This window comes from Neodiprion virginianus, chromosome 7 (genome assembly GCF_021901495.1).
Source record: "Neodiprion virginianus isolate iyNeoVirg1 chromosome 7, iyNeoVirg1.1, whole genome shotgun sequence".
Classification (NCBI taxonomy): Eukaryota; Metazoa; Arthropoda; class Insecta; order Hymenoptera; family Diprionidae; genus Neodiprion; species Neodiprion virginianus.
In genome coordinates, this window is record NC_060883.1 from 15,592,047 (window position 1) to 15,618,712 (window position 26,666).

Consider the following 26,666-nt stretch of genomic DNA (forward strand, 5'->3'; position numbering starts at 1 on the left):
CACTTTGAAACGTTTGTATATTGGATAGGATTTTGTGATTATAATCGTTTAACCGCAAAGCCCTAATAATAACACATAGATCAGCTATCTTTCTTTTTCTTTTTTTTGCATTTCTCTGAACCATTTTTCGAATTTCTCTGCAATAGCGCACGCACACTTAGCGTGCGCTAATTGTGCAATTATTTTTTTTTATCACAAACCGAAATATTTCTATGGCTCCACTTACGTGAAGACAATTTCCAGTTGTTTTATTAACCTCACAGCAAAGATGAAATCAGGGAAAAGCGAAAGCAATTGAAATATGTAGGTATTCTGGTTTAAAAGTATCGAGACTGAATATTTTTACAATAATGTTCGTTGGCTTAGTAACCGTACCTACATGAACGAATGAATAAACAACCGATGATTACCTAAGTGGTAATAATAGTTTGTGTATGCGAAATCAAGAGTCATTTTCTCCAATTTATTTAAGAAAAATGAATTATTATTTATTAATTCTATTTTTCATTCATGTTAATATCAGTCTTAAAGTACAAGAAAATTTGTTGTTTTATTTTTTTGAAATGAAATGGCGGTGGAGTGGTTTACGAATGGAAACTTGAATGACCTCCACGGGTCACAATTTTTCAATCTGGTACAAAAAAGAAAAGATCATAAATGAAGATGCCAAAATCTAGCGAAGTACGTGCACATCGATAATTGAAAAAAATTATTAAAACTAAAGGTGATTTTCTGTCAGCATTGAAAAAAGAATAATTGTAAACATTGACGCTCACCTTTTCTTTTTCATGTACTTGGCGGTGGATACTTTTGTGTATCTTGATCCTCAGTTGAGTGACGACTTATTGTGAGTGAATCAAGAAATGATCGCAAACCTTTACGTTCATAAAAAAAGATTCGGTGGGTAAAACGGTTTTGAAAAATGCTGCATTGTTCATGTTTTCACGAACTTCGCTTCTGATGTAAAGAGGTTTCGCGGCTTGGTCCGGATTTCAGTTTCATATTCTCTATTTAAAACTCGTGACGTGTTCGTATTTTATGACATATGCGTTGCGAATTTGAAATCAGTTCCGATGAAGTAACGCTAAACGTCATGATACAAACATTCTTTATCAGCATAGTTTTCATAATCAGCGTTTTCAAGACCTATAATACTGTTTTGCATGTTCACGTTAAACTTGGAGATGTAGTTTAGTAAATCTATTTTTGAAAAGTGAAGCCTGCCAGAAGTGGTGATTATGATATCACGTCTCGATTCGACCCCATGTTATGTAGTCGTGCAAAAAATAAGTAACAGTTATTTATATTATTATTATTATTATATTTATTGTTAATCGCCGGCATTTTAACGCTGCATGCATGCGCCTATTTTAATGATATTTCCGAGAAGCATCATGTTGCCTTTATACAGGCGTAAGTAAAGACACGAGTCATGGGAGGAAAGTTCCTGGAGTACCGGTGAGTCAAGCGTCGAATTTATACCCTCGCTAATCGTAAGTTCAAAACTGTCTGATTGTAGAAGCTTCCTCAGAGTTTATAATACGTCCGTCAATATGACTTTGAGCAGAGAACCGGCAACTGCGCAAATTTTAATCAAGTCCCGAAACCAATGTGAGTGCAGGTTTCTATTAATTTCCACCTCATCATTTGATTTAGTTAATTCTTATTGTGGCAAGTGATTTCTATAGATTTCGAATGTTCGTGCTCCGGATTCCGAATAATTTGTTAGCGTTTTATATGCGATTCCCAGTAATTTGTCGATTAGATAGAAGCTGCTCAGGGAATGAGTGAAATTCGCTAATAATCATCTAGAATGCCGGGAAATCAATAGAAATCATTTGATAAACTGGACATCAACAAAAGCACATGACAATTTGAACATGATTTTAAACAATTTGCTGTTTGTTGACAAATATTGACTAATTGAAATTTACGTGATTTCCAATGCAAATTTAGCGTCATTCTTTCAGCGCAATCACATTTGATTTCAAATAATTTTAGCTGACTCGATTGATTCCTCACGATTTCGAATAACTATCCAAGTCATTTGAGTTCCCTCGATTTGCGCTCTGAAAAGTGAAATACTGAAGACTAATGAATAATTTTTTTTTATGAATCTTCTAAAAATTTATCCACAAATGTAAACAGACTTAATTCACTTTGAAGAAACTTCTCATTTGATTCCAATAGAGAATTAAATTTTGCCAACGTAACACAGATTTGTGAGGGCGAAAATACTCCACTAATTTAATTTCTTCTAGCAATTCGGTTGTCCCGTTATGCAATTTGATTTCCAACAGTCAAAGGAACCCGCAGAATCCTTATGCAAATTGGTTCCCGGTCAAATTGGCTGGATTTTCAGTATGTGTAGTACATATCCTCCGGATTAAAATTTCTCATGAACACAAGTCCCAAAAGTCAGTAGTTTCCGAGATACAGGCTTCGGAATAAGGATGTCCAGATTTTTTTCATATGTATCTATAGATTTCGTGATTTTCATGAATTATAAAGTTATCAAACAAATCTTTCAAAAAACTACACGGTTGATTCTCAAAGCTAGACAGGAAGCTCCGACTCATTCCATCCATAGAAGAAGGTGCAACGTCAGATTTCTCCTGAAGAACGAGACCCTCCGACTCTTGCAATAATCGACTTGTCCTGTTTTTCACGCGTCCGCGGAGTCTCTGCGAATCGACTGTACAGTTTTTGAGTCACATATTTGATTTCAGTCCCGCTCGAAGCTTTGCAATTCGTAAAAATCGCGCAATCCATAGATATAAAAAAATCCATCCAGCCGCCTTCCGATGCCTATATCTCGAAAACTAGTGATTTCTGGGACTTGTGTACACGAGAACTTTCAATCGCGACGATCTGTGCCGTAACATACTAAAACGCCAGTCGATTCGACCTGGAGCCAAATTCCATAAGAATTCTGCGTAGTCCTTTGTTTCGGTGAGAGCAAAAGTATTCCACTAGTTTAGTTTCTTCTAGCAATTCATTTGTCTTCGTGTGCCATTCGATTTCCAACCGTTAAATTTATGACCCCCTCGTACGAATGTTTCCGCGGATTTTAACCACGAGCAATGCGAACGCAGCCTTAGGATACACGCCGGCGTGCGTCAATACAGACAACACACGCACACATCTTCCTCATCTATTGAAGCAAAGGCCGACACAGGCGGCATGGATCCGACCGGCAGGCGCAGTGAGCGTTGAGCTGGCGTGAAGCGAGAACAGAGGAAAGGTGATTCTCGCGTTTTCCTCGGCATTTGTCGAGTCTTCTCGTGTCCGTTTGAGTGAGTATCTTGCGTACTTGTGTTCGGCAATTGTACGTGGAAATTATCAACCGCGGTCAAATCGCACTGTGATTAAACAAAGTGAAAGCCGAGCTGACAAGACAGCTCTGGTGGAAAGCGAAAAGTGAACAACAGCTGAACGACATTATGACAGTAAATTGATGATTGAGCGCATACGGCTTAGCAAATGGCGATACGTAGCCGCCGTTTGTGGAAGTCAATTAAAAATCATTGTGCGATACATTATATGCATACAAACCGTACATCGTGCCATCACGTTACGTTTATCCATAGTTTATCACGTTGTTGTCAATTGATGCGACGAAACGCTTTCGTCAATGCTTTCAACTTCGCCGATTATTTTCTCTGATCCAGGTCGTCGGAACTACAGTTAACAAGTTCCAGTATTCCCGGCCAATTAGTTTGTGTTTTTCCACTCGTTCGAAACCGGTTGTAAAAAATAACACAATTCACAAGAGGTGGACGTCTAAAATTTAAATAAAAACAAAAGGGACGAGCGCTTCATCGCGGTTGCAATTAATTTTCACTGCGTATATTTGTAATATATTTGTAATATAAAAATCTTTCTTATTACCCATCGGATTACACTTTATCCACGCAACTGTAGTCTATTGGAGCGACAAGTTTGCGTTGTTCCATCGACACGTTAGAAAATTTTAAAGTATGCCGCATACCTACTCATACGCAAAGTGCAATGTAATATCAGTCTTTCGAGTTATTAACATTCGGCACGTTGATGTGTATACGTATACATATGCCGAGCTATTATATTATGTATGACGTATCGTGCGCGCGTGATCCGCCGTTATTCGTCGGCAGCAAAAACATGAACCGAGTTCGTTATAACAATTTTTGCAGTAATGTAAAGTTTAGAAAAGTAAATTGACGTTAATTTACCGCCACAAGTGCTGTCATCTTGAACAGTTTTCACAGCTAGTCACCCCGATTAATACCGATTATTTTTTCATTCGTAAATTTGATGTGAGAAGTTTCACCAAAATCTGGAGAAACTCAAAATATGTTCATTTTGCTGTCATGCTCACGATTCGTTCCTTGAGCACGTGATATATCGATGACTTTCAAGTTGAGTGCAAGAAAGAACTGACAGCGTTTTTACCGCAATTTTCGTATAACGGCAGGGAAAATTTGATTTTTCTTTCCCATGAAAATTTCATCATTTTTCTCCATGAGAGTTCTATATTTTTATACGAATATCCATTACATTTTTATCGAAAAGTTCAGCAACTCTCCCAACGGGTTAGATTAATTTCTGTAATGGAATCGATACGGGTTCTGAATTAGTTGCCCCATGGATACAAATAATTCAATAGTCTTATTCGACACCATACACGTGTTGTATATGTATGGATAGTTATAAAAATCGTTCTGCATATCACTCGATTTAATAGTACAGCGGGATGCCGAAGCAAAGGATGGTGACTCAAACTAATTCCCGCTTCACCGTTCTCTGTATAACAGACTCATGTCTCACCAATCGTGACCTTGAAATTTCCATCGCCTGACATTAACTTCATTGTGTCGAAAACTTGATTAGAACCATCAGATTCTACCAGTGTTGAAGCCTGAAAATTTTGTATAATGTAAATTTTACATTTATCTTAATATCCACGAGTTATACGAAAAATAGGCATATTATCTGGACTCAAGGTTCTGGGATCTGTGATCAAAAGGAATACAATCACTTTGTATTTTCACACAGGTTGAAGAACTTTGCAGTCACGACGGGAAGTCGTATATGTATAAGTAATTGGTGAATCATTTGTATTTTAAAATTTGTATTATCCAATGATTCGATCAATTTTGGCTGAATTTTTTAATAGGAATATTGATATCAACGGTGGTTTCCGAGAGAAAAAAACAACACTTTCTGGGATTTTGCTTACTCGAAATAAAAATTCTACCAACTATAATGACATAATTTTTTGTTGAAACCATTTCCGCGATTAAAAATACTTTTAGAAAATTATAATCGGGTATTAATGCCATTTGCCACTATTCTTTGCAATATTTATTTATTGTATTTTACAAAGGATAGGCAAGCTTATAGAAGATTTGTTATCCGTTTTTCAACAGATATTAATGATGAAAGTCATTAGGCTGTATAGTTCCATTCTGACCTCATAATTCTACTTGTAACGTATGCCTAAATCTCCGACAATTTTTACACTTTGAGAAAAGGAAAAAGACTTGTAATGTAACGTAATTTTCATCTATTAAAATATCTTTTGTTTATTTATGAGCTAAATACATTATTTCTTGTTCGGTTTGCACGCGATGTGACGATGCTATCAGACTAAAATTTTGGGCGTGACATGCTTTTTTCCTAAAACACTGTACAGAATAAAAGGGTTCATTCGTAACGCGATTTACGTAACGGACTCTCAATAATTGACAGTAAAATCTATTCCTTGGTATAGTCCAGTCGAGATGGACATTAAAATAGTCTTAAATGGAAATAATTACGGGGAGCGATTTTTTTTTTTTAAACTTCGGGGCGGGGGGGGGGGGGGGGGTTGGAAGTCTAAATCTCGAATTTCGGGAAAATCCCGCCATTGCGTTTGCCGCCATCTTGATTTAAAGTTCAATTTTTTCGTTTTTCTGAAATAACTCGTTAATTTACAACTTTAGAGCAAAAATGGCAGAATCCAAAGTTGTTGGAAATTTAATCGCTCCCCCTAATTATTTCCATTTGAATGACTATCTCGACTGGACTAGTATGCGTGATGTGCGTGATAATTTCTGCGACAGTTTCTATATTCTGTATTCGGTCAAACTGCAGTGAATGGCATGCAGACGATGGTTTTTACTGTAGTACGTTACATAAAGCCGGGATCAATAAGAGAGAGCTGGCAAAGATTTGGCTCTTTGCTTACACTGTTAAAAATGATTGTGAATTTATTACAAATTTAATGTACAAGAGTTGTCAATTTACGAAATCAGGTTACAAGTTTATAAATTCGGTGTGGCGACGTAAATTAAATTGTGTAGTAAATTTATTGTACTTGTAAATCGTATAAACAATAAATGTATGGCGATGAATTCGCTCTTCCCTATTCGAATAAAACGTCCGATACAGTGTAGGAAGTTCCATGCAGAAATCTTTAACAGTATACATGAGTAAATTATTTACCTATCAGAATTTCTGATCGATCTACCTTGAATAAAGATTTGAGTCTTTACTATAATATAGAGTACCGATAGTAAATTTTTCAGTAGAGAATGAATCCTGGCTCGCTATTTGTTCGAACCATTTATTTATCTTTTTTTTTCAATTAAGTTTGGTCGAACGAAACCTCAAGCACTCGAATACCTATTTGTAAACGATGAACAAGTTTACTTGCACCAAAAAGCCAACCTGATTCACTTCGTACGGAGTTAGATACTTGCGATTCTTTATGAAAACAGTACGCGCCCATTGATTTATCAGTATTCTGTATAGAGAGAAGAGTCACCAAAATAAACTTTAATGAGTAGGTGGATCTATAATATGCGGACGGGCGTGGACTGCAACAGGGTGTGTCGCAATGATACTGAAGTTAGCAGCCGATAGCGAGTCACCAAAAGTTATTTCACGCGATGTTCTTTATGGCAGATCTTCTCGTGTCAGTGACTAGTATCGAAAACATCGAATTTCCGTTGATCCGAGTGGTACCCAAAGAAAATGATAGCGTGCACGAACTTTCTGTGAATAGGCGACTAGCTTCAGCTTATAGTCCAAAATTGAATAATAACCTTGTTCAAGCAGAATTTGAGAGAGCGCATTTAGCCCTCCATTAACTTCTTTCATTAGAGTCTAGCTGGAATTGGTTGAATATTCTTACTCAAAGTCGTGCGCATCATGGAACCTAGGGAATCAAAAGATTTTCTTGTCTCCCTGAGCAGAAAGTTGAAAAAAACCGAGGTGAAAAATTCATTTACCGCGAATAATCGCGATTGCATGTCGAGTAATTTTCGATATATTGGTTATCCTTCTTCTCCGTGATATTTCATCAACAACAAACTGTTACATGCACCAATGGTTTCTTTTTCTACACATTTTGGTTCGCTTCTATTTCTTGCGTAGGTAGTAAATTTAGTAGTATCCTTATCTTGAACCGGTAAGAAAAAGATATCCTTGATAAACCGAAAACTTGTCTTTTCCTTTCCAAACTGCGTCGCATCTTATTTGAAAAGAGTTCTAAACAACGTTGTTATCTCGGAGATAATTATTACTTTCATTAAACGTCCTGTATTTACGATTATCTCGAATTTTTCAATCTAGAATGGACATCGTAACCTCTTTATTGTAGAAAAATCGCTCTAATAAACTCGACGGTCTCATGTTTTATCCTAATATTTAAAATCAGCACAACTGTAGAATATACTGCAGATGTATATTTTTTTCTTAAATATGAAATACTTACGTTTATTTTTCAAACAAAAGCGTTCCAGAGCAGTTTTCTCATAAGACACTGTGTAAAAAAATCGACTTTGCACAGTCTGTTTCTCTCTTATTACGTCGATGAAATCCCTACAATATTTCATGTATGAGCGATTACTATCTATCTTTGGTGTACTAATTGTATTAAAATGTAAAGAAAACATCATGTGATATGTATTTTTGGTACATGTCAAAGCATACCTATTTTATTTTACATATAAGCAATCAAACTGATGGCATCTTGTCGGTTTAGGTAAACGTGGGTAATAGTAGATTTGAATATCCGTCTGTCTATTGTCGAACAGAAAGCTATTTCATGAATAAGTCAGTATTCATTCGTATTCCGAAATGTAACGCACAATGATGACCTAATTTTCTAGTACCAAAGTGACTCCAAAAAGAGCACGATGATAGATGCATAGAAAAAGTTTAAGCTTCTACAAAAAAACTAAAATTTGTAGCATTTATTTCAAGATGTTACGATGCTGATTAATAATTGGACAAATAAGGTGAAAACGGATTCGTAAAAATTACACTGATTGTAAATTGGCTGGTGATTTGTAAAATATATATCCTAAACGAAGGCAGAGATTGATGCAAAGGCATTCAAGTGAATTACAGGAGTATAATTATAAACTATAAACATTGGTTGGATTTGAATTAAAACAAGTGATTAGTTTGAATAAAATATATACAAGATGAGTTACGGGTGGAACATGGAAGTGGTCAGTGAGCCAGAGTTTGTTCGTCAGGTCGCTAAAAAAGTTGATGTAAGTATAGTTTATACATTCTAGCTAATAATGAATTAACATTGACTCACTAACATCGTTGACGAAAGAGAAAACAAACAAAATGAAGATCTTCGGTCAGTATACTCCTCTTCTTCTTCTTCTTCTTCTTTTCCTCTGTTGAAAATAATTAGTGCTAAAAAGTCAATTGTACATTTTCGTTGCTTATAGAGATCTGCTACCTACACCTTATGGTGAAAGGCCAGCAAAACGGCCAAAAACATAACCGATTTTCTAAGGGTTTTTTTCACAGGGATAACTGATTAATAAAGGGATCGGATTGTTAGTTTTTATTAAGTGTATATTAAACTTATTTTATATAAATCTGTATTAAAAAATATTTGAGATTAACAAAGGTATGAACCTTCCCCTTCATCGTGACATCGCTATCTCGGTGAAGAGTTATCTGAAAATAAAAAACTAAATTTTATCAATATTTATATAAATATAGTTACCGTTGTCGGTGGCGGTTTTTTTTTTTTTTGTTTATATTAAGGATAAACTTATAGCAGCGACACGTAGTGGCGGTTGCATAAACTAAAGACTGCTGTAATATTAGTCAGTCCATAGTTGCTCGAATAATTAATTATGTGTACGTACATGTTTGATTTTGGAGTGTACTTTTTTTAATATTGTTAGCTCACACTTCCTTTTTACTCCATGTTTTTTCGTCTGTTTTTCGCTTGTCCTTTTCTTTCAATCAATGTTTCCAACAATAAGAGAAGTGGAATATACGCTATTGATGAAGAATGTCAAAGGATGATGGCCCCGTATTCGTAATGTATAGGATTATTTAAAATTTCATTGGCACTTATTTGAAAAAGAAAATCAAAAGTCGCTATCCTCGTAATAAGAATTGACCAAAACTGCAAGTCTATGCCCACGGTCTTACACACAGGTCTGGAAACTCTGGTGGTGGGGGTATGTCCTCTCATTGAAGCACCGGCCGTTTCGCCTAGTGACCACGAGTGTCGCTGCTATCGAGGGATTCAGGCTGTGCGAGAGAGATGGAAAGAGGTTGTTGACCGTCCGTGGTTTTGAAACCTGTTTCCGTCTCTCTCACGCACCCTGAATCCCTCGATAGTAGCGACACTCGTGGTCACTAGGCGAAACGGCCGGTGCTTCAATAAGAGGACACCCCCACCATTGAAATTTTGAGCGAGTTTGCAGACCTGTATGTAAGACCGTGTCTATGTGTACTGCCGCGAGCATTGACGAAAGATCAGACAGACAGCCAACCATCATTGTATTTGAAACTAGCGGAAAAGCGTTCAAGGAGTTGGGTTAATAGAAATGTCCTACACTTACCGACCGCGTATGAGATAAGTTTAATTATATCGGCAAGGGAGATAATTTTTGTAATTACAGAGCAAGCAAGTTTTTTAAATTTGATTGATTACTTCATACGTGCCACTTCATTCTTCGTACATTTTGACACAAACTTCACTTGTTTTGTCGACAAAGTAATGAAAATCGCAATTATGTATGAGATTGAAATACTTGATGTTAATGTACCTAACGATTCGCCTCTTCAGGAAATGACCAACCGAAAATGCTTAGATCTGTATTTAAGCTTCTGTTTAGGTAACCTTTCTGAGCAAAAATCAAATCAATATCTCTTTGAGCGGAAAAATATTGAGGAATCCATGAAACCCCATTTTACCTCTTTCACCCCCCTGAGAGTTAGAATGAAGAAAACTGCCTTCTTATGTCAGCCAAAAACCCTGGATCTGAAACCATAAAATTCGGGGAGTATTTGTCTTCCATAAATTAACCACTAACTAACAATGAGCATTGTGGAGTCGGTTAGGATATGTTTCTTTATACCTATAAAGTAGAAATAGACTCAGATATAACTTTCGCGTTTTTTCCTTTGACGTTTAAAAGAATGCTATAGTATGATGTGTGCGGATTTTCGGAGCCTACTTGGCGGTATGAGATCGTCACGGTATTGTGAGTGTCTTCACCGTGTGAGATAAAGATTAAGATAAATGACATAAACGGCTTCCTCTTAGATGGTAAAAAATAAGGATCGGGTTAGCCGAACCGAAAAAAAGCCTACGCTAGTTAAATATGCGCCTCGCAGACTCGGGGTTTCAAGTCAGAGCGCGATTTTCAGAGATTCGGGTTATTAAGCAAGAGCTTCTTTTTGAAGAGACGAGTTAAAGTTAGTAACATTATCGTAACGAAACATTGAGTAAACAATCACTATTTTCCTAATTTTATAACGATTTTTAAAGAATAAAGATTTCGAACTATGAATGTGTTTTATGTTATTCCGGTTTACTGAATTTTAGACAGTTCCAGAATCGTGATATAACTGTTTTCCCTCGGCACGAATTGTTATGATAACATTACTAACTTCAATACAATGTTTTCAAGCGACAGCCGCTTCCCTCCTGAACCAGGTAATGCCACCGTGGTTAATGTGCTTACAAATTAAATTTTAAACGAAAGTTAACCTTAGGCTAAGAGTCTTTAAGCCGTGGATGTCTGTCTGCTTTGGAATTGTCCAGCAGCCTCCCCGGACTCGGGTGTTTTAAACCAGAGCCGATCAATTTACGGAGATCTTCCTTACCGTCTGCTATTCTGACCGAAAATAAAGATGGAATTTTATATGTACTCTGTCGGACAGAAAGGTAGATTCGTTCAACAAAACTTTTTAATCAATTAAAGAACACCAGTAACAGAAAAAAATAAAGAAATTGCCTCGACATAATTTAACCCTCCGCCGGCTATCCATGACGACATCGTCATATCTGACTTCGGCACGTCCTGGTATCTCGGGAGGGGGAGGTAAGGTGGATGCGGCTTGAGCCTCGCACCTAAAAAAACTTCATGGCGAATACGCTACACGCGCAAACACGTTAGTATGCGTCAGGACCTTGCGAAGTTACGACCGGGCGACCGTTCGAAGCTTGAAAGTGAACGAATTCGTCACCTATAGCTGGCGGCGTCAGTTTTTTCGACTTTTGAGACACATACAAAATCCACATTTTCTCGTTGAAAATCAACGAACTGTGCGAACGAACGAACGTTGTGCGAACTGTTTTTTCACCTTGCTAGAGGTTGTTCGCACGAACAAAGCGAGTCTGAACTGTCATATAACATGTCGATATTCATTTTTCCAATAATCAATTACATATTTTTGCGATAAATACATTGTGTTTTCAGAAATACTTCAATTTTATGAGAAATTTCTCCTTTCGCTGTAGCCCATTTTCAGGTGGTGAAATAAATAGTTTTTTTGGAACCGAGCCCAATGTGAGTAGGTTTTTTTGAAAGACCATAGTATCAAGAATAAATCCCTAGAATGTTTTTTCTTAATAGAAATTTGGGTTCAAGATATCGATTTTTTAGTGAAATGGTCGAATTTAGTCGTTCTGCATTGTTTATAAATTTCTATTTCTTAAGTGGTCAAACATTTTGGAATAAAAACTATTGGAATATTGAGATGAGACCCAAAACTGGTTCCCTGAATTTTTTGGGAATTTTCAGATACTCCTAAGTGGGTTAAAAATAGCCGATGACGACATTGTCATGGATAGCCGGCGGCGTAGTCAAAAAAAGAGATAGCCGGCGGAGGGTTAAAGAAAATGAAAGAAACTAAATTTGCCGTCAGTATTCTTAGATACTGTTCCTGATCTATGTTAATCTTTGCGCTACTGGAAGAGCTTAAAGTTTTGTTATGACGTTTAAATAATTTGGCACTCCGTCTAAATTATTCTGAGTTATGGAAGTTCTATCAAGAGGCGCTTTACTATCAGAACTCTATCATTTCAAAATTCTAAATGACTTGAAAATTCTAACAATAAGATCTGTCGGTATTTCTTGTCCATTTCTCGAATTTGACTGTGGCGTGCTCTGACGGTCAATTGTCACAGCCTCAAAACTGTCATTTACACAGCCTTTATCATGAGTCGGAAATTCTGTAACATCATGCTTCAATTACCCGCAATTGCAAGTTCTTCTTCGCGGTGCAATTATTACATGAAACCCAATTATTCTTGCATATATACACTGTTCAGGGTTGAACATAGAATGGGGCTATCATCGGTTGAATTGCACCGGTGCGGTGATGCGTAGGCTTGCAGAATGGTCAAAATAAGTGAGACGTGCACACGAAACTTCATTACTTCACGATTTCGATGATTTTCGTGACTGTTAGATTCCATTATTCAAAAATCATAGTAGTCGCATCATTGCGAAGATATGTTCAATTTTTGTCAAAATTGACTGGAACTTCCTCTTATGATCTTATTGAAGGGTCGGTGGCTAGTAGCTGCCAGTTCAGAGGTTATGTCTAATGTTTTCATGTCTTCAATGATTTTTAAAAGTAAAAGTAAACTATGAAATTTTTTTATTTTATTCATATTTAGTTCCCGCAAACATTTTTTATTTTGGTCACAAGCACGCGGAAACTCAGTATAGTCCAGGATAGTTGCGTTTGAAAATGACAAATTGGATGGGCATGCCAAATTTTTTTAGGACAAAGAGAGGGTCATTGGAGATGCCTAAATCCGCCGGAATCCAATAAAATGTCCTGGTGCTTCGTCCGCCATCTTGAAAAATAGGTAATCGTCGATATCTCGGCTCCTACTGATTCGATTTTCGTTTTTTTTTTTAGTTTTGTAGGAAAAGATATTGACCACAACTTTTGTTGGAAGAATTTCTTAATATCTGTAAAAGAAAAAAAGTTGCAATAAAAAAAGTGCTATTAATTTATGGTAACGATTGTTTATTGCCCCCTTTTAATTTTATCGAAAAATTTTTTGAATAAAAATTGTAGAGGACTCAATTTCCAACAATTTTTACATGAATTATATTGCGATAACTCAAATATTACCTGAGATAGAAAGCGTCAAAGTTGTCTTTGTTCATGACAACTGAAAAAAATTCGAACGCAATTGAGTACAGTCAACGTTCCCATAATTTAACTCCCCATATTTTGACCGTTTCCGTATTTCAATTTGGTGACCTTCACACTGTCGGTAGTTTCGAGTGGGGGCTGAAGAAGAAAATAAAAATATGGGAACGTGCCAGTTGCGACTAGTTAAATTGTGGGGACTTTGACCGTACTCAGTTGCGTTCGGATTCTTTTCAGTTATCATGAAAAAAGACAACTTTGACACTTTCAATGTCAGGTAATGTTTGAGTTATCGCAATATAATTTATGTAAAAATTTTTGGAAATTGAGTCCTCTAAAAGTTTTTTTTCTTTAATTTTCGGATAAAATTAAAAGGGGCAATATGACAATAAACAATCGTAACCATGAATTAATAGCACTTTTTTTATGGTAACGTTTTCTCTTTTACAGATATTAAAAGATTCTTCCAACAAAAGTTGTGGACAATATTTTTTCCTACAAAACTATAAAAATGAACGCAAATTCAACCAGTAGGAGCCGACATATCGACGATTTTCTGTTTTTAAAGATGGCGGACGAAGCACCAGGAAATTTTGTTGGATTCCGGCGGATTTAGGCATCTCTAATGACTCTGTACGTATCCTAAAAAATTGGGCTTGCCCATCCATTTTGTAGATATTTCGTACTTTTCGAGCTAACTATCCTGGACTAGTACATTTGTGTCGTATTTACTATAAACGCGCACTGTACTGAACTAATTGTAAGCCGATTTTCAATGCGGGCAAGTGGCTACAGAAGGCCAGATTTATATTGCAACAGGCCCGCCCTTACTAAGCGAATCATCTTTTTTTGTATTTCTCGTTTATTCAATAAACAAATAAATGGAATTGGGCCCAAATGTAAACAGTCAATTTCTTTCTCTATACGTTGAATTAGTATTTTGTTATTTATGAAAAATATATGTTTTGCCGATCCGCATCACCATTTTCGTATTTTATGAATTTTGCGGGCAGTAATGTCCATCAGTGAGAGATGCCTCCTATTCTGGAAATAATTATAAGCAAAACATAATTCTGTTCTTGCCATTGTTAGGCCAGGAAAATGAAAGTAGAATTCACAATAATTTTGGGTAGAAATAGTGATCAGCCGGTAAGGTTGCATTGTGCTCAACCATAAGCGCCACTTCGTGCTGTGGTGACTGCGCGAACTAAAAAATGCCCAGTTGATAACCTCTTATTTTGCGTTGACTGAGGATATAAGTATATCTGCAGTTAACGTTTCTGGAAATAATTATAAATAAAATGTAATTTTATTTATACCATTTTCACGCCCGGAAAATAAAAATAAAATTTATAATCATTTTGGGTATAAACTGCGATCAGCTGGTCAGATTCAGGGTTATGAAAAATACATTGTTTCATTATTGTACTATCCATTTCATTACTCATTAATTTTGCAATGATTAATGCATTCTTTTTTTATCGAGATTTTTTTGACAATTTATAATAGGGCATCGTTGCATTATTCATTACACATTCAATGAACAATGCAATTTTTTCCCATTATGCATTATTTGGGTAACTAATAATGGCTCACTGTATTATTCAGTATACCAGTAATGGCTAATGCAATTTAAATAAATTACTCATTGATTTAGTACAGTAGAACCTCGATTATCCGAACCTCGATCATCCGAACACTCAATTATCCGAAAGTCGGCGCGAAAGATACATTTTTGCTCGCTGCCACCGCCGTGAGCAACAATGTATCTTTGCGAGTATTGCGGGCATGCAAAAACGCGTTACAGCCGTTCGTCAATATAAAATTGACGATTTTATAAAAAAAATGTATGTAATGTTTTTATGTAAAAAGGTGTTGCTTATGATCTCGTCCCAAAAAACCCACGTTTCGATTATCCGAACTATTCTTGGTTAATGCAACTCGAATCAATTAATGAATACTTTGGTAATTACCAATTGTGTTATCAACCATTGTCATTTATTCAAGTAATTACAAATCCTAGTTTCGATGCATTGCCCATTATTTTTGAAATGGATAATGCACTTTTTTTCAATTAATATTGTCGGAATCCTACTAAGTTTGCCTTGCGCCCGACCATAAGCGCCAATTCGTGCTGCGGTGACCGTGAGAACTAAGAACCGCCGAGGTGATAACGATCAATTTAAACCTGGAAGTCCCCTGTCAAATAAAGGCCGTTATTACGAATACTCTTGACTCTTATGGCATACATATCGAAAGTAGCTGAGGGGCACCGGAATTATTTTTGGCTCCTCTAAAAAATCCGTCATGCAAATTCGTGCGACTGAAGATAATTTTTCAAACTTTACATGATGCGGTTATTCAATAGATATGGCTCAGGCTGTTCCCAGCGCCAAATGTGAATTTTAGCCATGTTTTCGCCTGATAAAAGTTACACAATAACGTTATGTTATAATTATAATTTAAGTAGTACGAGTTCGTAATGAATCAGATGTGACCTCATCACGGCCGGTCTGCGATCGGATGAAACGTGACGCACGCTCGCGTTTCACGCTTATCGCGGTCCGTCGAGCGCAGTTAATTTGGTTGATAGCGGAGTTTACGCTCTTCCTGTACACCTAGCGATAAACGACTGTCACGTCGAGCAATTACACACAAAACCATTCAACCGTGCCATCGATTCGGTAACCATACCTGTAATTTCAAAATAAACACTTGCCATGCACTGGTGAGTAAACGGTACAATCTACGACAATAAATGAATAGTTATTCTCAATAGTGAAGAATTGTTTCGTTTAAATTGCGGTTCAGTTCGTTTGTGATGGGCAACGATTATGACAATGATGAATCCTACCCCATTAGGTCATACGAAGATAATGATGATGATAACGAGAATGAAGAAGGATATTCAGGACTCGAGTTTTTCGTGAAAAAGGTTGCAGAAATTAGACGTATATTACCGTCACTTCGTAACATCAAAGTGGTACGTCCCCCTTTCGTTTTCTTTTTCATTTTTGGTCCGTCATGTTGTATAGACTAGAGAATAATTACCACTGTCGAAAAAATCACACAGCCGTAGCAGTTTTGGACAGCACCTAATTACATTCAAATTACAAATTCGAAAGTAATTTATAATCGAAACGAAATCAATTTTCAAAAATAATTGACATATTTTTCAAGTAAATTATAATTTTCAAACTACTTACTTCGAACCATTTCTAACACGTATGAGTGATAATGATTAGATGTGGTTCACTCGAGTACGTATGAAGCAAATAATGAGGCTGAAACTAGTAAAGTTAACGTAACGAAACATTGAGGATGAAAAATTACTATTCTGCAAGTTTATAGTGACTTTGAAGTAGCTAAGTCTTCAAAATATGAATAAGTTTTGTTTTACGACGATTTACTGCATTTCAGACATCCCTGCAATTGTGAAATAACAATTTTTTCGAAAAGTAAGTCATTACAATAACGTTACTAACTTCAGCCTCATCACAAATACGGATGTTCTGATCTACGGTGGAATAGATTCCGTTTCAATTATAAATTAATTTTCTAACTTGTACTTGATTCTGGCTTCAACGGTAAATTGGAATAATAATTTGCAACCGATTTCATTTCAATAATGTAAATTACTCTCCGATTGATTTCGTTTTCAAATAGAAATTGAAATTATAATTTGTAATTTGTATTTAATTGAGGCACAATACCACGATAAAAATGCGAAATCTTGCGTTTTGTTTGTTTTTTTTTTCCTAAAGATACATGTTCCAAGAGTGCCTCTCCAGATTTTATGAAGAAATTCGTAAAACTGAGGGAAATGAAGCATTTTCTGTGAAACAGTTTCGAGCACGTGACTGTGGAGTTTAAACTCCTTTATTTGGAAATTGTCGCTGATAATATATTGCTTGTATACTATTCAACGCTGGTTACATGGGCCTCATGAATGTATCGAAGGCATTAGACGTCAGAATCGGTGAGTTAATAAATTTAGGTTCACGTATGAATTATCCATCACTAAAACTTTGAACGCGTTTTTCTCAAAACTACATTTTTCAACCTGGTTGACAGCAAATGGAAAAAACTATACCTTTAATTTGTACGGGGCGTGTCATATCTATTCTACGAAAAGCTAGTCTCTATGGCAGCACGTGGGAAATTGTTTACCACAGGCCCACTTCTATTATTTTTTTTTACAACTCACTTTTTTCGCAATATTTGATAAAAATGTAGTAGTCCGCCATTTTGTTAATTTTTTGCTACAGACCGCAACGTTTAGTTTATAAATATATATCTTTTCATCGTTTCCTTAAAAAAATAACGAGAATACACACAATTTTCTGCCCATTATCGTGGTGTGGTGCTTTAATTAGAAATTCGCCCAACAATGCACGGTAGTCAGAATGATATACTTTAAATGTTTTGAAAAGTATAACAATAGCGAAATATTTTCGTAACACAGTAGAGATTCACTAACTATTATACAATTATACGGCAATACGATGTGGTGTAAGTGAGAGTAACGATAAAAAAATGAATTTGTAGATATTTTGAATTTATCGCAATCCCACTCTGTCCGAACTTGCGATTTTACGTAGTTTCATCGGTATCATTTTTCACGTTCGCATTCACAGCGACTGTGACTAAAGTCATCGAATAAAATATAAGACGTAATGCAGTTGCACGTGCGTATTATGATTGGTCGACATAATCATACCAACATAATCGTAGCGTGAAAACGCACGTGTGGCTAACCTCACTGTGTCATAATATGGAAGTATCTTAATGTTCCTGACATTCCCCGACTATCACTGCACATAAGCGTATCGATTTACATCGAACTTGGAACGTTTTGCGCATCCGCACTAAAGAAGGTTGCATCGTAGTTGCGTCAGGTCATATGAACTGTTGACGAATGAAACTTTTTATCAATTAAATAAACAACGGGTAAAACATTCGTGATTGCCCGATGCTATTTTGATGCTATACATAACAAAAAAAAAAAAAAAAAAAACAAACACTCAGACTGCTACGAGAGCAGTCTAGACTCACCTAGCATATGAATATAAAGTAAAGCATATTACACTTAAATAACTATGCTGCTTTCACAAGTACATTTTACATACTTAACTGTATTTTTAATTATCGATTCTAAATTAAATTCATTTTTCTGATCAACGCAAATTTATTTTCATTCGCTCTTTTGAGCCAAGTATAGATACACATTCCACCTCCTAATTCGAGTTGTTGACACCAGTTACATGTTACACGAATTGTAATAAATTTCACGATATTCATGCATAAAGTTGCGCATTTCGTAGTAAGAAACTTTTTTTTACAATTATCGGAATAATGGGTAAACGAAAGGTTGACATATTTATTAAATTATAAGATTATACGTAATATCGTTGCGTATTGCAATACCGGTAGCGTTCTATGTTGTCTTTTTCCATAAATCTTATGAATTCTGTATTGCAAATTAAATCTATTTGAATGTTTCCGCCGGTCGGAAAATAACGGTTTTTCCCCCGAAAAATGGGACCACTTTCCGTTAGCGAAATCCGAGGGAGATTCATCCCCTTCTACTCAATGGTTTTGCGTGCACACAACAACAACGCCTCATACGAACACAGCGTGTACACAGAAGTTAGAGGTTAGTCATCGTTCTGGATCACGGTCTTATAGACAGGTCTGGGTCTCACTCCAAGCCCCTTCCTATATAACGCAGCGTGACCGTCTTGAAGCCTGTGTTTCTCAATTAATGCACCAAAGACCGGAGCGCTGCCATCCCCGTGGCCGGTGTATGCGTACTAAGTAGGCCTCTCCCTCACTAGCGCTAGCGGCGAAAATTCACAACATCGGCTTCATTTTCAAGCACGGTTCTACAGCCGGAGTTCCCAGACCTGCTTATAGGACCGTGTTCCAGATTCAAGAGCAGGTAGGATTTTTTTTCGAGCCGAGATTTTCGACGTCTGGATCTTTTTTCACAACATGATTGGTACAATTGTAAAACTGTGGCAAATCCTGTAATAATCGTACCTTGATTATCGCACCGTCCAGCATAATCATAGCGTGTACACCAGGCATAATACGCATAATTTTCCGGTGACGGTTTTGATGTATTGCGATATAAATAATTCATCAAATTCGTGCCAATAACGTGTGACGTGTGGAGCAGTTTCTCATCTTACCGTTCGTATTTTTCCCGAGTGTTGAAATTAAGGAGAATATGATAAACCTCTCACTAGACAATTTTCATCACGCATCATCTTGACTGAAATTTCTTTTCTCTCTTGCCAAATTTTTTTCATTGATAAAAGCAAAAAAAAAAAATCCGGATCAAGTTTTTCAGTACTAATTTAGCTTTCTCTTTTAATCTCACTCCCTAGTTACACAACTTTTCTAATTCAGATTAAGGTAAAACTACTATCATTTTTCGAGAAAATAGGAACTTGTCTCATACTGAACGCTGTTTTTCTGCTGACCCTTTCAACACCAGTTAAAGTATAGTCATCTCTGAAAGTTGATGAAAAAAGCGACCTTAGTTTTTTATATTACAGAAAAACTATGCGTCTTTCGATTCAAAATTTGAGAAAATACTCTTGCATCGATATCAAAAAAGAAAAATGATATTTTGAATTTCGTTACGGGCCCGGATTTAGTTAAAAACATTTTTTTTTTTATGGGTGACTGAAATATTGTTTTCCATTGGCTAAGTATGGGATAAAATATGATGTAATGTTTTTAATGATTTTATCGCTTTTGTAAGTTTATTTATATATAATTTGTCATACAAGATAACATTGCTAATTTAAACGTGCTTACGATTAAAGAAAAGATATCATAATACAACCCAGTCGAGTATACCCATTTAAATGTACCGGGCAAACATGAAGTTATTCATGTTATACTGCGTTGCACAAAATTATAATACTGATTTAAACCTGAAATGGAACTCGAAACAACGCAGTCGAGTGTAACGATATGAGTTACCGGGAATTTATGTCACGCTCATGCTTCAGAAACATCTCAACAATATTACATAAAAATATTTTCGCTATGTCGTCGTAAAAATGTTTCAGGTGATCAGAAAGATTGTGATGTTATTTAACATACATTTTTAAAAGTAAAATTTTCACAACAAAAACACGACTTTTTATTTCCTTTTTCAATTATATTTTGGTATGAAGGCGATAAAAAATTTCCACTTTTGCCTACAACTAATCGTCATCTTGATAAAGAAACCAATGAAATTCTCTAGAATTTGGACATTACGTTGGTTTCATATACTCTGGAGTGCTCGATGATTCTGTACACGTATACGTTTGTACATTATTATTTGATGCACTTTGATTCTAAAGTTTGCATTGTCGTTATATTTACTTCCACGCCCTATTTACAACGGAAAAAGTACTCTTCAATTCGTATAATTTTTTTCACCAATTTAAAATAAAATCTGAATATAATTATATGAAAAAAATGTGTGACTTTTTTTTATTTGGAACGTTTTTAAAGAACCAAAGTAATTCCAGAGTAATTGTTTGGTCAAAAACCGTTGTAGCGTGATTATATCACTTATAAAAAAAATTTATAGGGGTAGAACACTGAATTTCTTAACCTATAAAATACACCAAATTTTTCAGACTTCGACAATGTTTCCGAATATTCGTTTTTAATGCGTATCAATCAATTGAACAAACATTAATTCACGATATTCATAGCTACAACATTCTTCTGATAACGTGGTGTGTTTACGTAGTAATGGGGCTGAAGTTAGTAACGTTAACGTAACGAAACATCAAGGAGAAAATCATTATTACTTAACTTTGGAATGACTCTCAAGGAATTGGCTTTCCAAGTTTGAAACTGTTCGAAACTTCAGATACAGTACATCTCATTGTAAACATCACTTCGGTGAAGTGGGATACTTTTATTTTGCTCTCCGTCATTTATGTATATCATATGTATGGCGCTTTATAACGTAATGTATTTATTTATTTATTGAACGAAAAACGGTTAATTACCCAATACAAGTATACAAATCATTTTGGCACAATTATGTTCGTAACGAAAAATAAAAATTCATGGATTTTTTAGTTTTAGTTTTTCTAAATTTATTAATAACTTTTTTACAAACTGGTGTTTACTTGAATGAAATAAATCAGTTATATCTTTATTCAGTTATATCTATGCATCATAAATTTTTATACGATAACGTCGTGTACCTTTTCAGATTTGAGATAACACAATCCAAAAATGCAGACTCTGATTTATATATTCTATCCACCCGCGGCAGTTTGAATTTTTTCTTCACGGCTTATATACCTTTGGCTTGATTTTTTTTTTAAACGTGTAACTATGAAAAAGTTTGAATACTGCAGAAAATTAATTAATTTTTGTTCTCGAGTTAACGACAGACGAAAAATGTGTCTCATGAACGGGAAACATACACTCGTCCATGCACCGATGCAAATTTAAAAACTCCTGGTTGTGGTTACTGCGCAGTCTTCTTCAACTGTTTTCATTTTTTACAACAGCCGTAAACAAAGTATAGTTCCGAGTAGAAAATGAAAATTAGTTTTGCAGCTTCGATCAGAAAATTTAGTATGTGTTCTGGACTATGGTTACTCGTGCAGGGATAACTAGATTTTTTTGTAACGTTTGCTATAATTTGATGACGGTGAAGCCATTCGTTTATGTCGAAGCCTTATTTAACTAAAAGTAGGAGCAAATTGAACAATTCGATTGAATGTTAAAGCCCGGAAAATGTAGTACCGGCAACTATAAACGCACCAAATAGTTACTTGCACCACATTTTCTTGTAACACCAACAAAATTTGAACTATTATTGTAACTATACCCATTCCACTAGAGTTTCCTAGTAACTACAACAAATGGCATTATTCTCATTGTGATTGGAAATGATTCTCGAGGTCTCAAAATGTGAAAATGCAATGAAAGGTTGAAATTATTTTAATCAGGCTGACAATGAATATAATAATAGTTTTCCTCTCTTTTCAAGCAGAAAGTTAAAACACACGGTAGTCGTACGGTGAGTCATTTTATGGCGTGGGAAATTGGTATTAGTTTATATTTTATATATTGTATCTTGAAAGATTACTCTAGAGAACTAGTACAAGGGTGTGGTGAAAACAAGGGCGTAGCTTCACCATTAAGATCACGGAGTACTCCTACCTTACCCAGCGATGTGAACCCTTTCCGTTCGGTTGTTTATTTCATATAGGAAGAAAAAGACTCGATCGGTAAAGGTCGGAGTTCTACGTGATCTTAACTCAAGGATTAAATTGCTCCTCACGATTATTTCTCATCTCGTGCTAGAGCTGTTTGACCATGTACCTCGAAGTTTTGAATTTAATTTGTTGAAGTATTCTCTGTAGCAAAGAGCTAATTTTTTAAAACTTCTCTCTCGGATTGTACGTACGGTAATCCATGGCAGCGTTTGTGAAAATGTCAGCATACGGATAATACCGTTTTTACAATAAGTTTACAAATTTTTTCTCGATAAGGGCTAGAATTGAAATATCAAACGGAAGTAGGAAGACAGTAAAGAGACCGTAAGGTTACTATAAAAAATATGAAATATAAGTGTCAGCAGGCAACGGTATTCGGCACATTTTAATTACAAATTACCTTTTAATTACAAGTCACGCGTATAATTAAATTACATTATAATGACAAATTGCATATGTAAATGATTAATTACTTTCACAAAATAGATGACAAAATAACATTCTTGTTTGTAATTTGAAAAAATCAAAATACAAATTACGTTTGCTTCGCGTAAGTTGGTGGAAATAAAAGGCAATGTACGTCTCAACTTTGTATTCGGGACAGAATAAAACACAAATTACATTTGTGGTTAATGTTTAACTTCGGTCTAGTTACCATATTCGCAAGTAATTATTGATATTCTTATTCGGATCGGTCACAATTTTCAAATTTGAATGACAACCACATCAGATACAAACACAGATTTTTATCATCTACAATTTTGCCCATCTGCACTGGTAGTGAGAAAAAAACAATTATATTGATATTTACGAAATAAAAATATGTACGTATTCCGTACAGATTATAATATAAATTCTCATCTAATGTACAAAGGATATTTGGAATAAGATATTTCGTGAATGTTGAAAATGCTGTGGACGAAAAAAATGCTATAGACTGATGAAAGAATTGCAAATGCGCAAATGTTTTCTTGATATTTTACTGTGATTGTGCTTCATGAAGTTTTTAAAATTCCGGCGAAAGTAATACAATTTTTTTATCATACTGACTTACAATTAACAAGTTTAATCCAATAATCACGAAAGCGGAAACAAATGAAACCTTGGTGTTGGAATCTCAGACTTGTGGCTTTCTCATTTCCTACTTCTTAAAAATATCCTATCGAGTTTCCTGCTTGACACTCATTAGCGCAATATTGTGCTGGATAAAGCGTTAGTAAAGCTCGCCACTTTCAAGTAAGCTGACGTATGAAGCTTGCAGGGCATTAAAAAGTTTGCAGAAAAGCAAGAGTTTTCATTGCATTTTAAATTCGAAGAAAAAAAAAATTTGATTTACCGATATATAAATACTCTTGATTTTAAAATATAGTGCGAGAAAAGCTGCTAAGCTTTAGAGATTGTAACAATACAAAGCCATTTCAAACGCTGAAATGAATCAGAGGACGTATACATCGAATTGTGGGAACTATCGCCTCAAAAACTATCTTCAGCATGGAACAGCCGATTTGAAAATAAACTCTATCTACAAATCGAATAACAACTATCCAAAATTAGACTCCGCGCCTACTTACGTTTCGGCGATAACTATTAAAGGTCCACAGATCACAGACACAAACAAAAAATATTCCTGGCAGAAAAGCCCGACTATCAATCGCCAGTATAACAGAACCATATCTGACGAAGTGAATCACAATACGAGTGCGCCTTCATGTACCACCTATCGTCAATCCGCGTCCGGAAATATACGCCCAACTCACATAACTTACGACGACAAGCCTCGCACCACTCATGGAAACTACATCGGAAAACCATACTATAACGTAGGCAAAAATTATACCGACAAACGATTCGCCAACTTTTGGCCAGCGTTCTAGAGTTCAAGTTTTGATATGGTCGCAGTTTGGATGTGTTACAGTGCATATTAACAATGAGATGCTAACGAGGGATTTTTACCTTGGTATCCAAGGTTAATGATAAAAAATATCCATAGATGTTAACATTTCAGCCCTCTGGTGGGGGCCCTACTCAGAACTATAACATTTATTGAACATACTTCATATTATACATAATGCATTTGACAACAACCAAAAACAAAAAGCGAAGAACCACTTTGGCCATCTGACACAATAATTATCGAGATCTGTAAGACAGACGACGTCTTTATAGGCTTACATGCAAGATACGATGTTGAATAAGAGATATTGGTTTTGTTTAAATTTAAAATGCATGAGTAGGTTCAGCGATTGACCGTAAGTGGTATCCCTGTATGTCAAATTAGCGAGTATACCATTGGTTTTTGATTGTTTATTCTATTTTTAACGCCTATTGGTTCTTGATAATTACTAGGCCGGATGGCAAAACTGGTTCCTCGTTTTTTGTTTTTGATTGTTATGAAATGGATTTTGTATAAGGTTAGTTACGTTCAATGAATGTTATAGTTGTGAGGAGAACCCTCACCAAAGGTTTGAAATTTTATCATCCATGGATGTTTTTTTATAATCAATCCTTGTTTGCCGCACTTCTGGAGAATTACATGCTTGACACACTGGGGTCGTTTGTACCCCAGTGAGAAAAATTCTTACGTTGAACAATAACACCTCTAGTGAAAAAAACTTATTGTCAGCAATTTCTCATAATTTTGTTTTTAGTGATTCTTAGAAATTCAATATGTGTTTTTCTGGATATCGTTTAGACAAGTTTTGCATTATTTCTGGAAAAATTCGAATGAATTCTCTACAGAATTTCCGACACAAACTGACCTAGGTCGAGTTCTACATCAGAATCGAATGAATTTGCAAAGGACTTCTCAAAGTCGCTACAAACTTCACTTTCTATTGATAATCTTTAAAAATCTGAGCTTTCATCCTTCTGACCGTTTCCGATAAAGTCAAGCTGCAGTTTAGAATCGATTTCTAGAGAATGAATATTTTTTTAGAACTTCATTTCGTACTACAAATCTGCAAGGATATGAGTTCTGGTGTTTCTGCATGTTTTTCGACGATAACATGTTATGAAAAACTAAGGAAGATTTGTATTAGAAATTATGATTTCTTGGGGAAACAGTTGAAATTAATGGTTCTGAAATGTAAAGCCTGAAAAATCTGAACCAACATGTCTGTGAAAGAGTATTTTCAATATGACTACAATCATCAAAACTTTTTCAAACATTTTCAAGTAATATCAAGGTTTTTTAATAAATCCACTGAAATTAATTCACAGCATAATGCATGTAGAAGTTAAGTGTTAATTAAGCTAATTGTAAATCTAGAGAAGTTTAAAAAATATAATTCTTCTTGAAAGAAAGCAAGAATATAAACAATTTCTTATTATTTTGTAATTCTTTCGTAACTATCGTTAAAATATTGACTCATACCTCTGTTGTGTTGTTCATAGCTCGGAGAAAGAGGCTCGGGTATCAGAGCACAAGGAACAGTTCAAGATTTTAACCAGCTGAGGCAGGAATGTTTATCGAATGGAACACTGTTCGAAGACCCCGAGTTCCCGGCACAAGATGATTCCATATATTTTTCGAGAAGACCCGACCGCTACATCGAATGGAAACGTCCAATGGTAAGGATGAACGAATAACAAAGGTTAACAAGATAGAAAAAATTTTTTTTGAGTTTTGATGTAAATAAGTAAATTTTCATTCTGTACATTGAATAATAACCAACGTCTCCATTTAATATTCACAAAATTTGCTTTTGTCATTTTTACGTTGATATGTAACACCGGTGAACACGAATTTCGAGTCTGGGTTCTAGATGTCAAATTTTTATTTCTTCTACGTAACTAATGAAAGGAAAACTAATTTTAGTAAATAAAGTCTGTATTTGTAGAAACCATAACGATATTTCGGATTTTACCAAAAATTACCTAGTTTCTCGAACATTTATTGCATGTGACAATTAAACAAACTTCAGCTTCGCATTTAAACTTTTGAATAAAAGTGATTTAAATGCGACATTGAAGTTTTTTTAAATTGTTATTTACAATAAA

At 35.4% G+C, this 26,666-nt stretch overlaps 1 protein-coding gene across 14 annotated transcripts in view; it reads left to right on the forward strand.

Moving 5' to 3' along the window:
• Nucleotides 1-26,666, forward strand: part of LOC124308353 (calpain-A-like) — a 54,218-nt gene that overhangs the window by 9,020 nt on the left and 18,532 nt on the right. For 4 of the 14 annotated variants that reach the window (XM_046770969.1, XM_046770972.1, XM_046770971.1 and 1 more), the window contains exons 1-2: nucleotides 24,083-24,487; nucleotides 26,061-26,237. In XM_046770969.1, the coding sequence (XP_046626925.1) occupies nucleotides 24,098-24,487; nucleotides 26,061-26,237 (567 nt within the window). In that variant the 5' untranslated portion in view covers nucleotides 24,083-24,097. Of the gene's footprint in view, nucleotides 1-3,174; nucleotides 3,450-8,138; nucleotides 8,529-15,973; nucleotides 16,098-16,141; nucleotides 16,397-17,374; nucleotides 17,393-24,082; nucleotides 24,488-26,060; nucleotides 26,238-26,666 lie in introns of those variants that run through there. The other 10 variants (XM_046770979.1, XM_046770977.1, XM_046770978.1 and 7 more) reach the window with 10 other exon arrangements.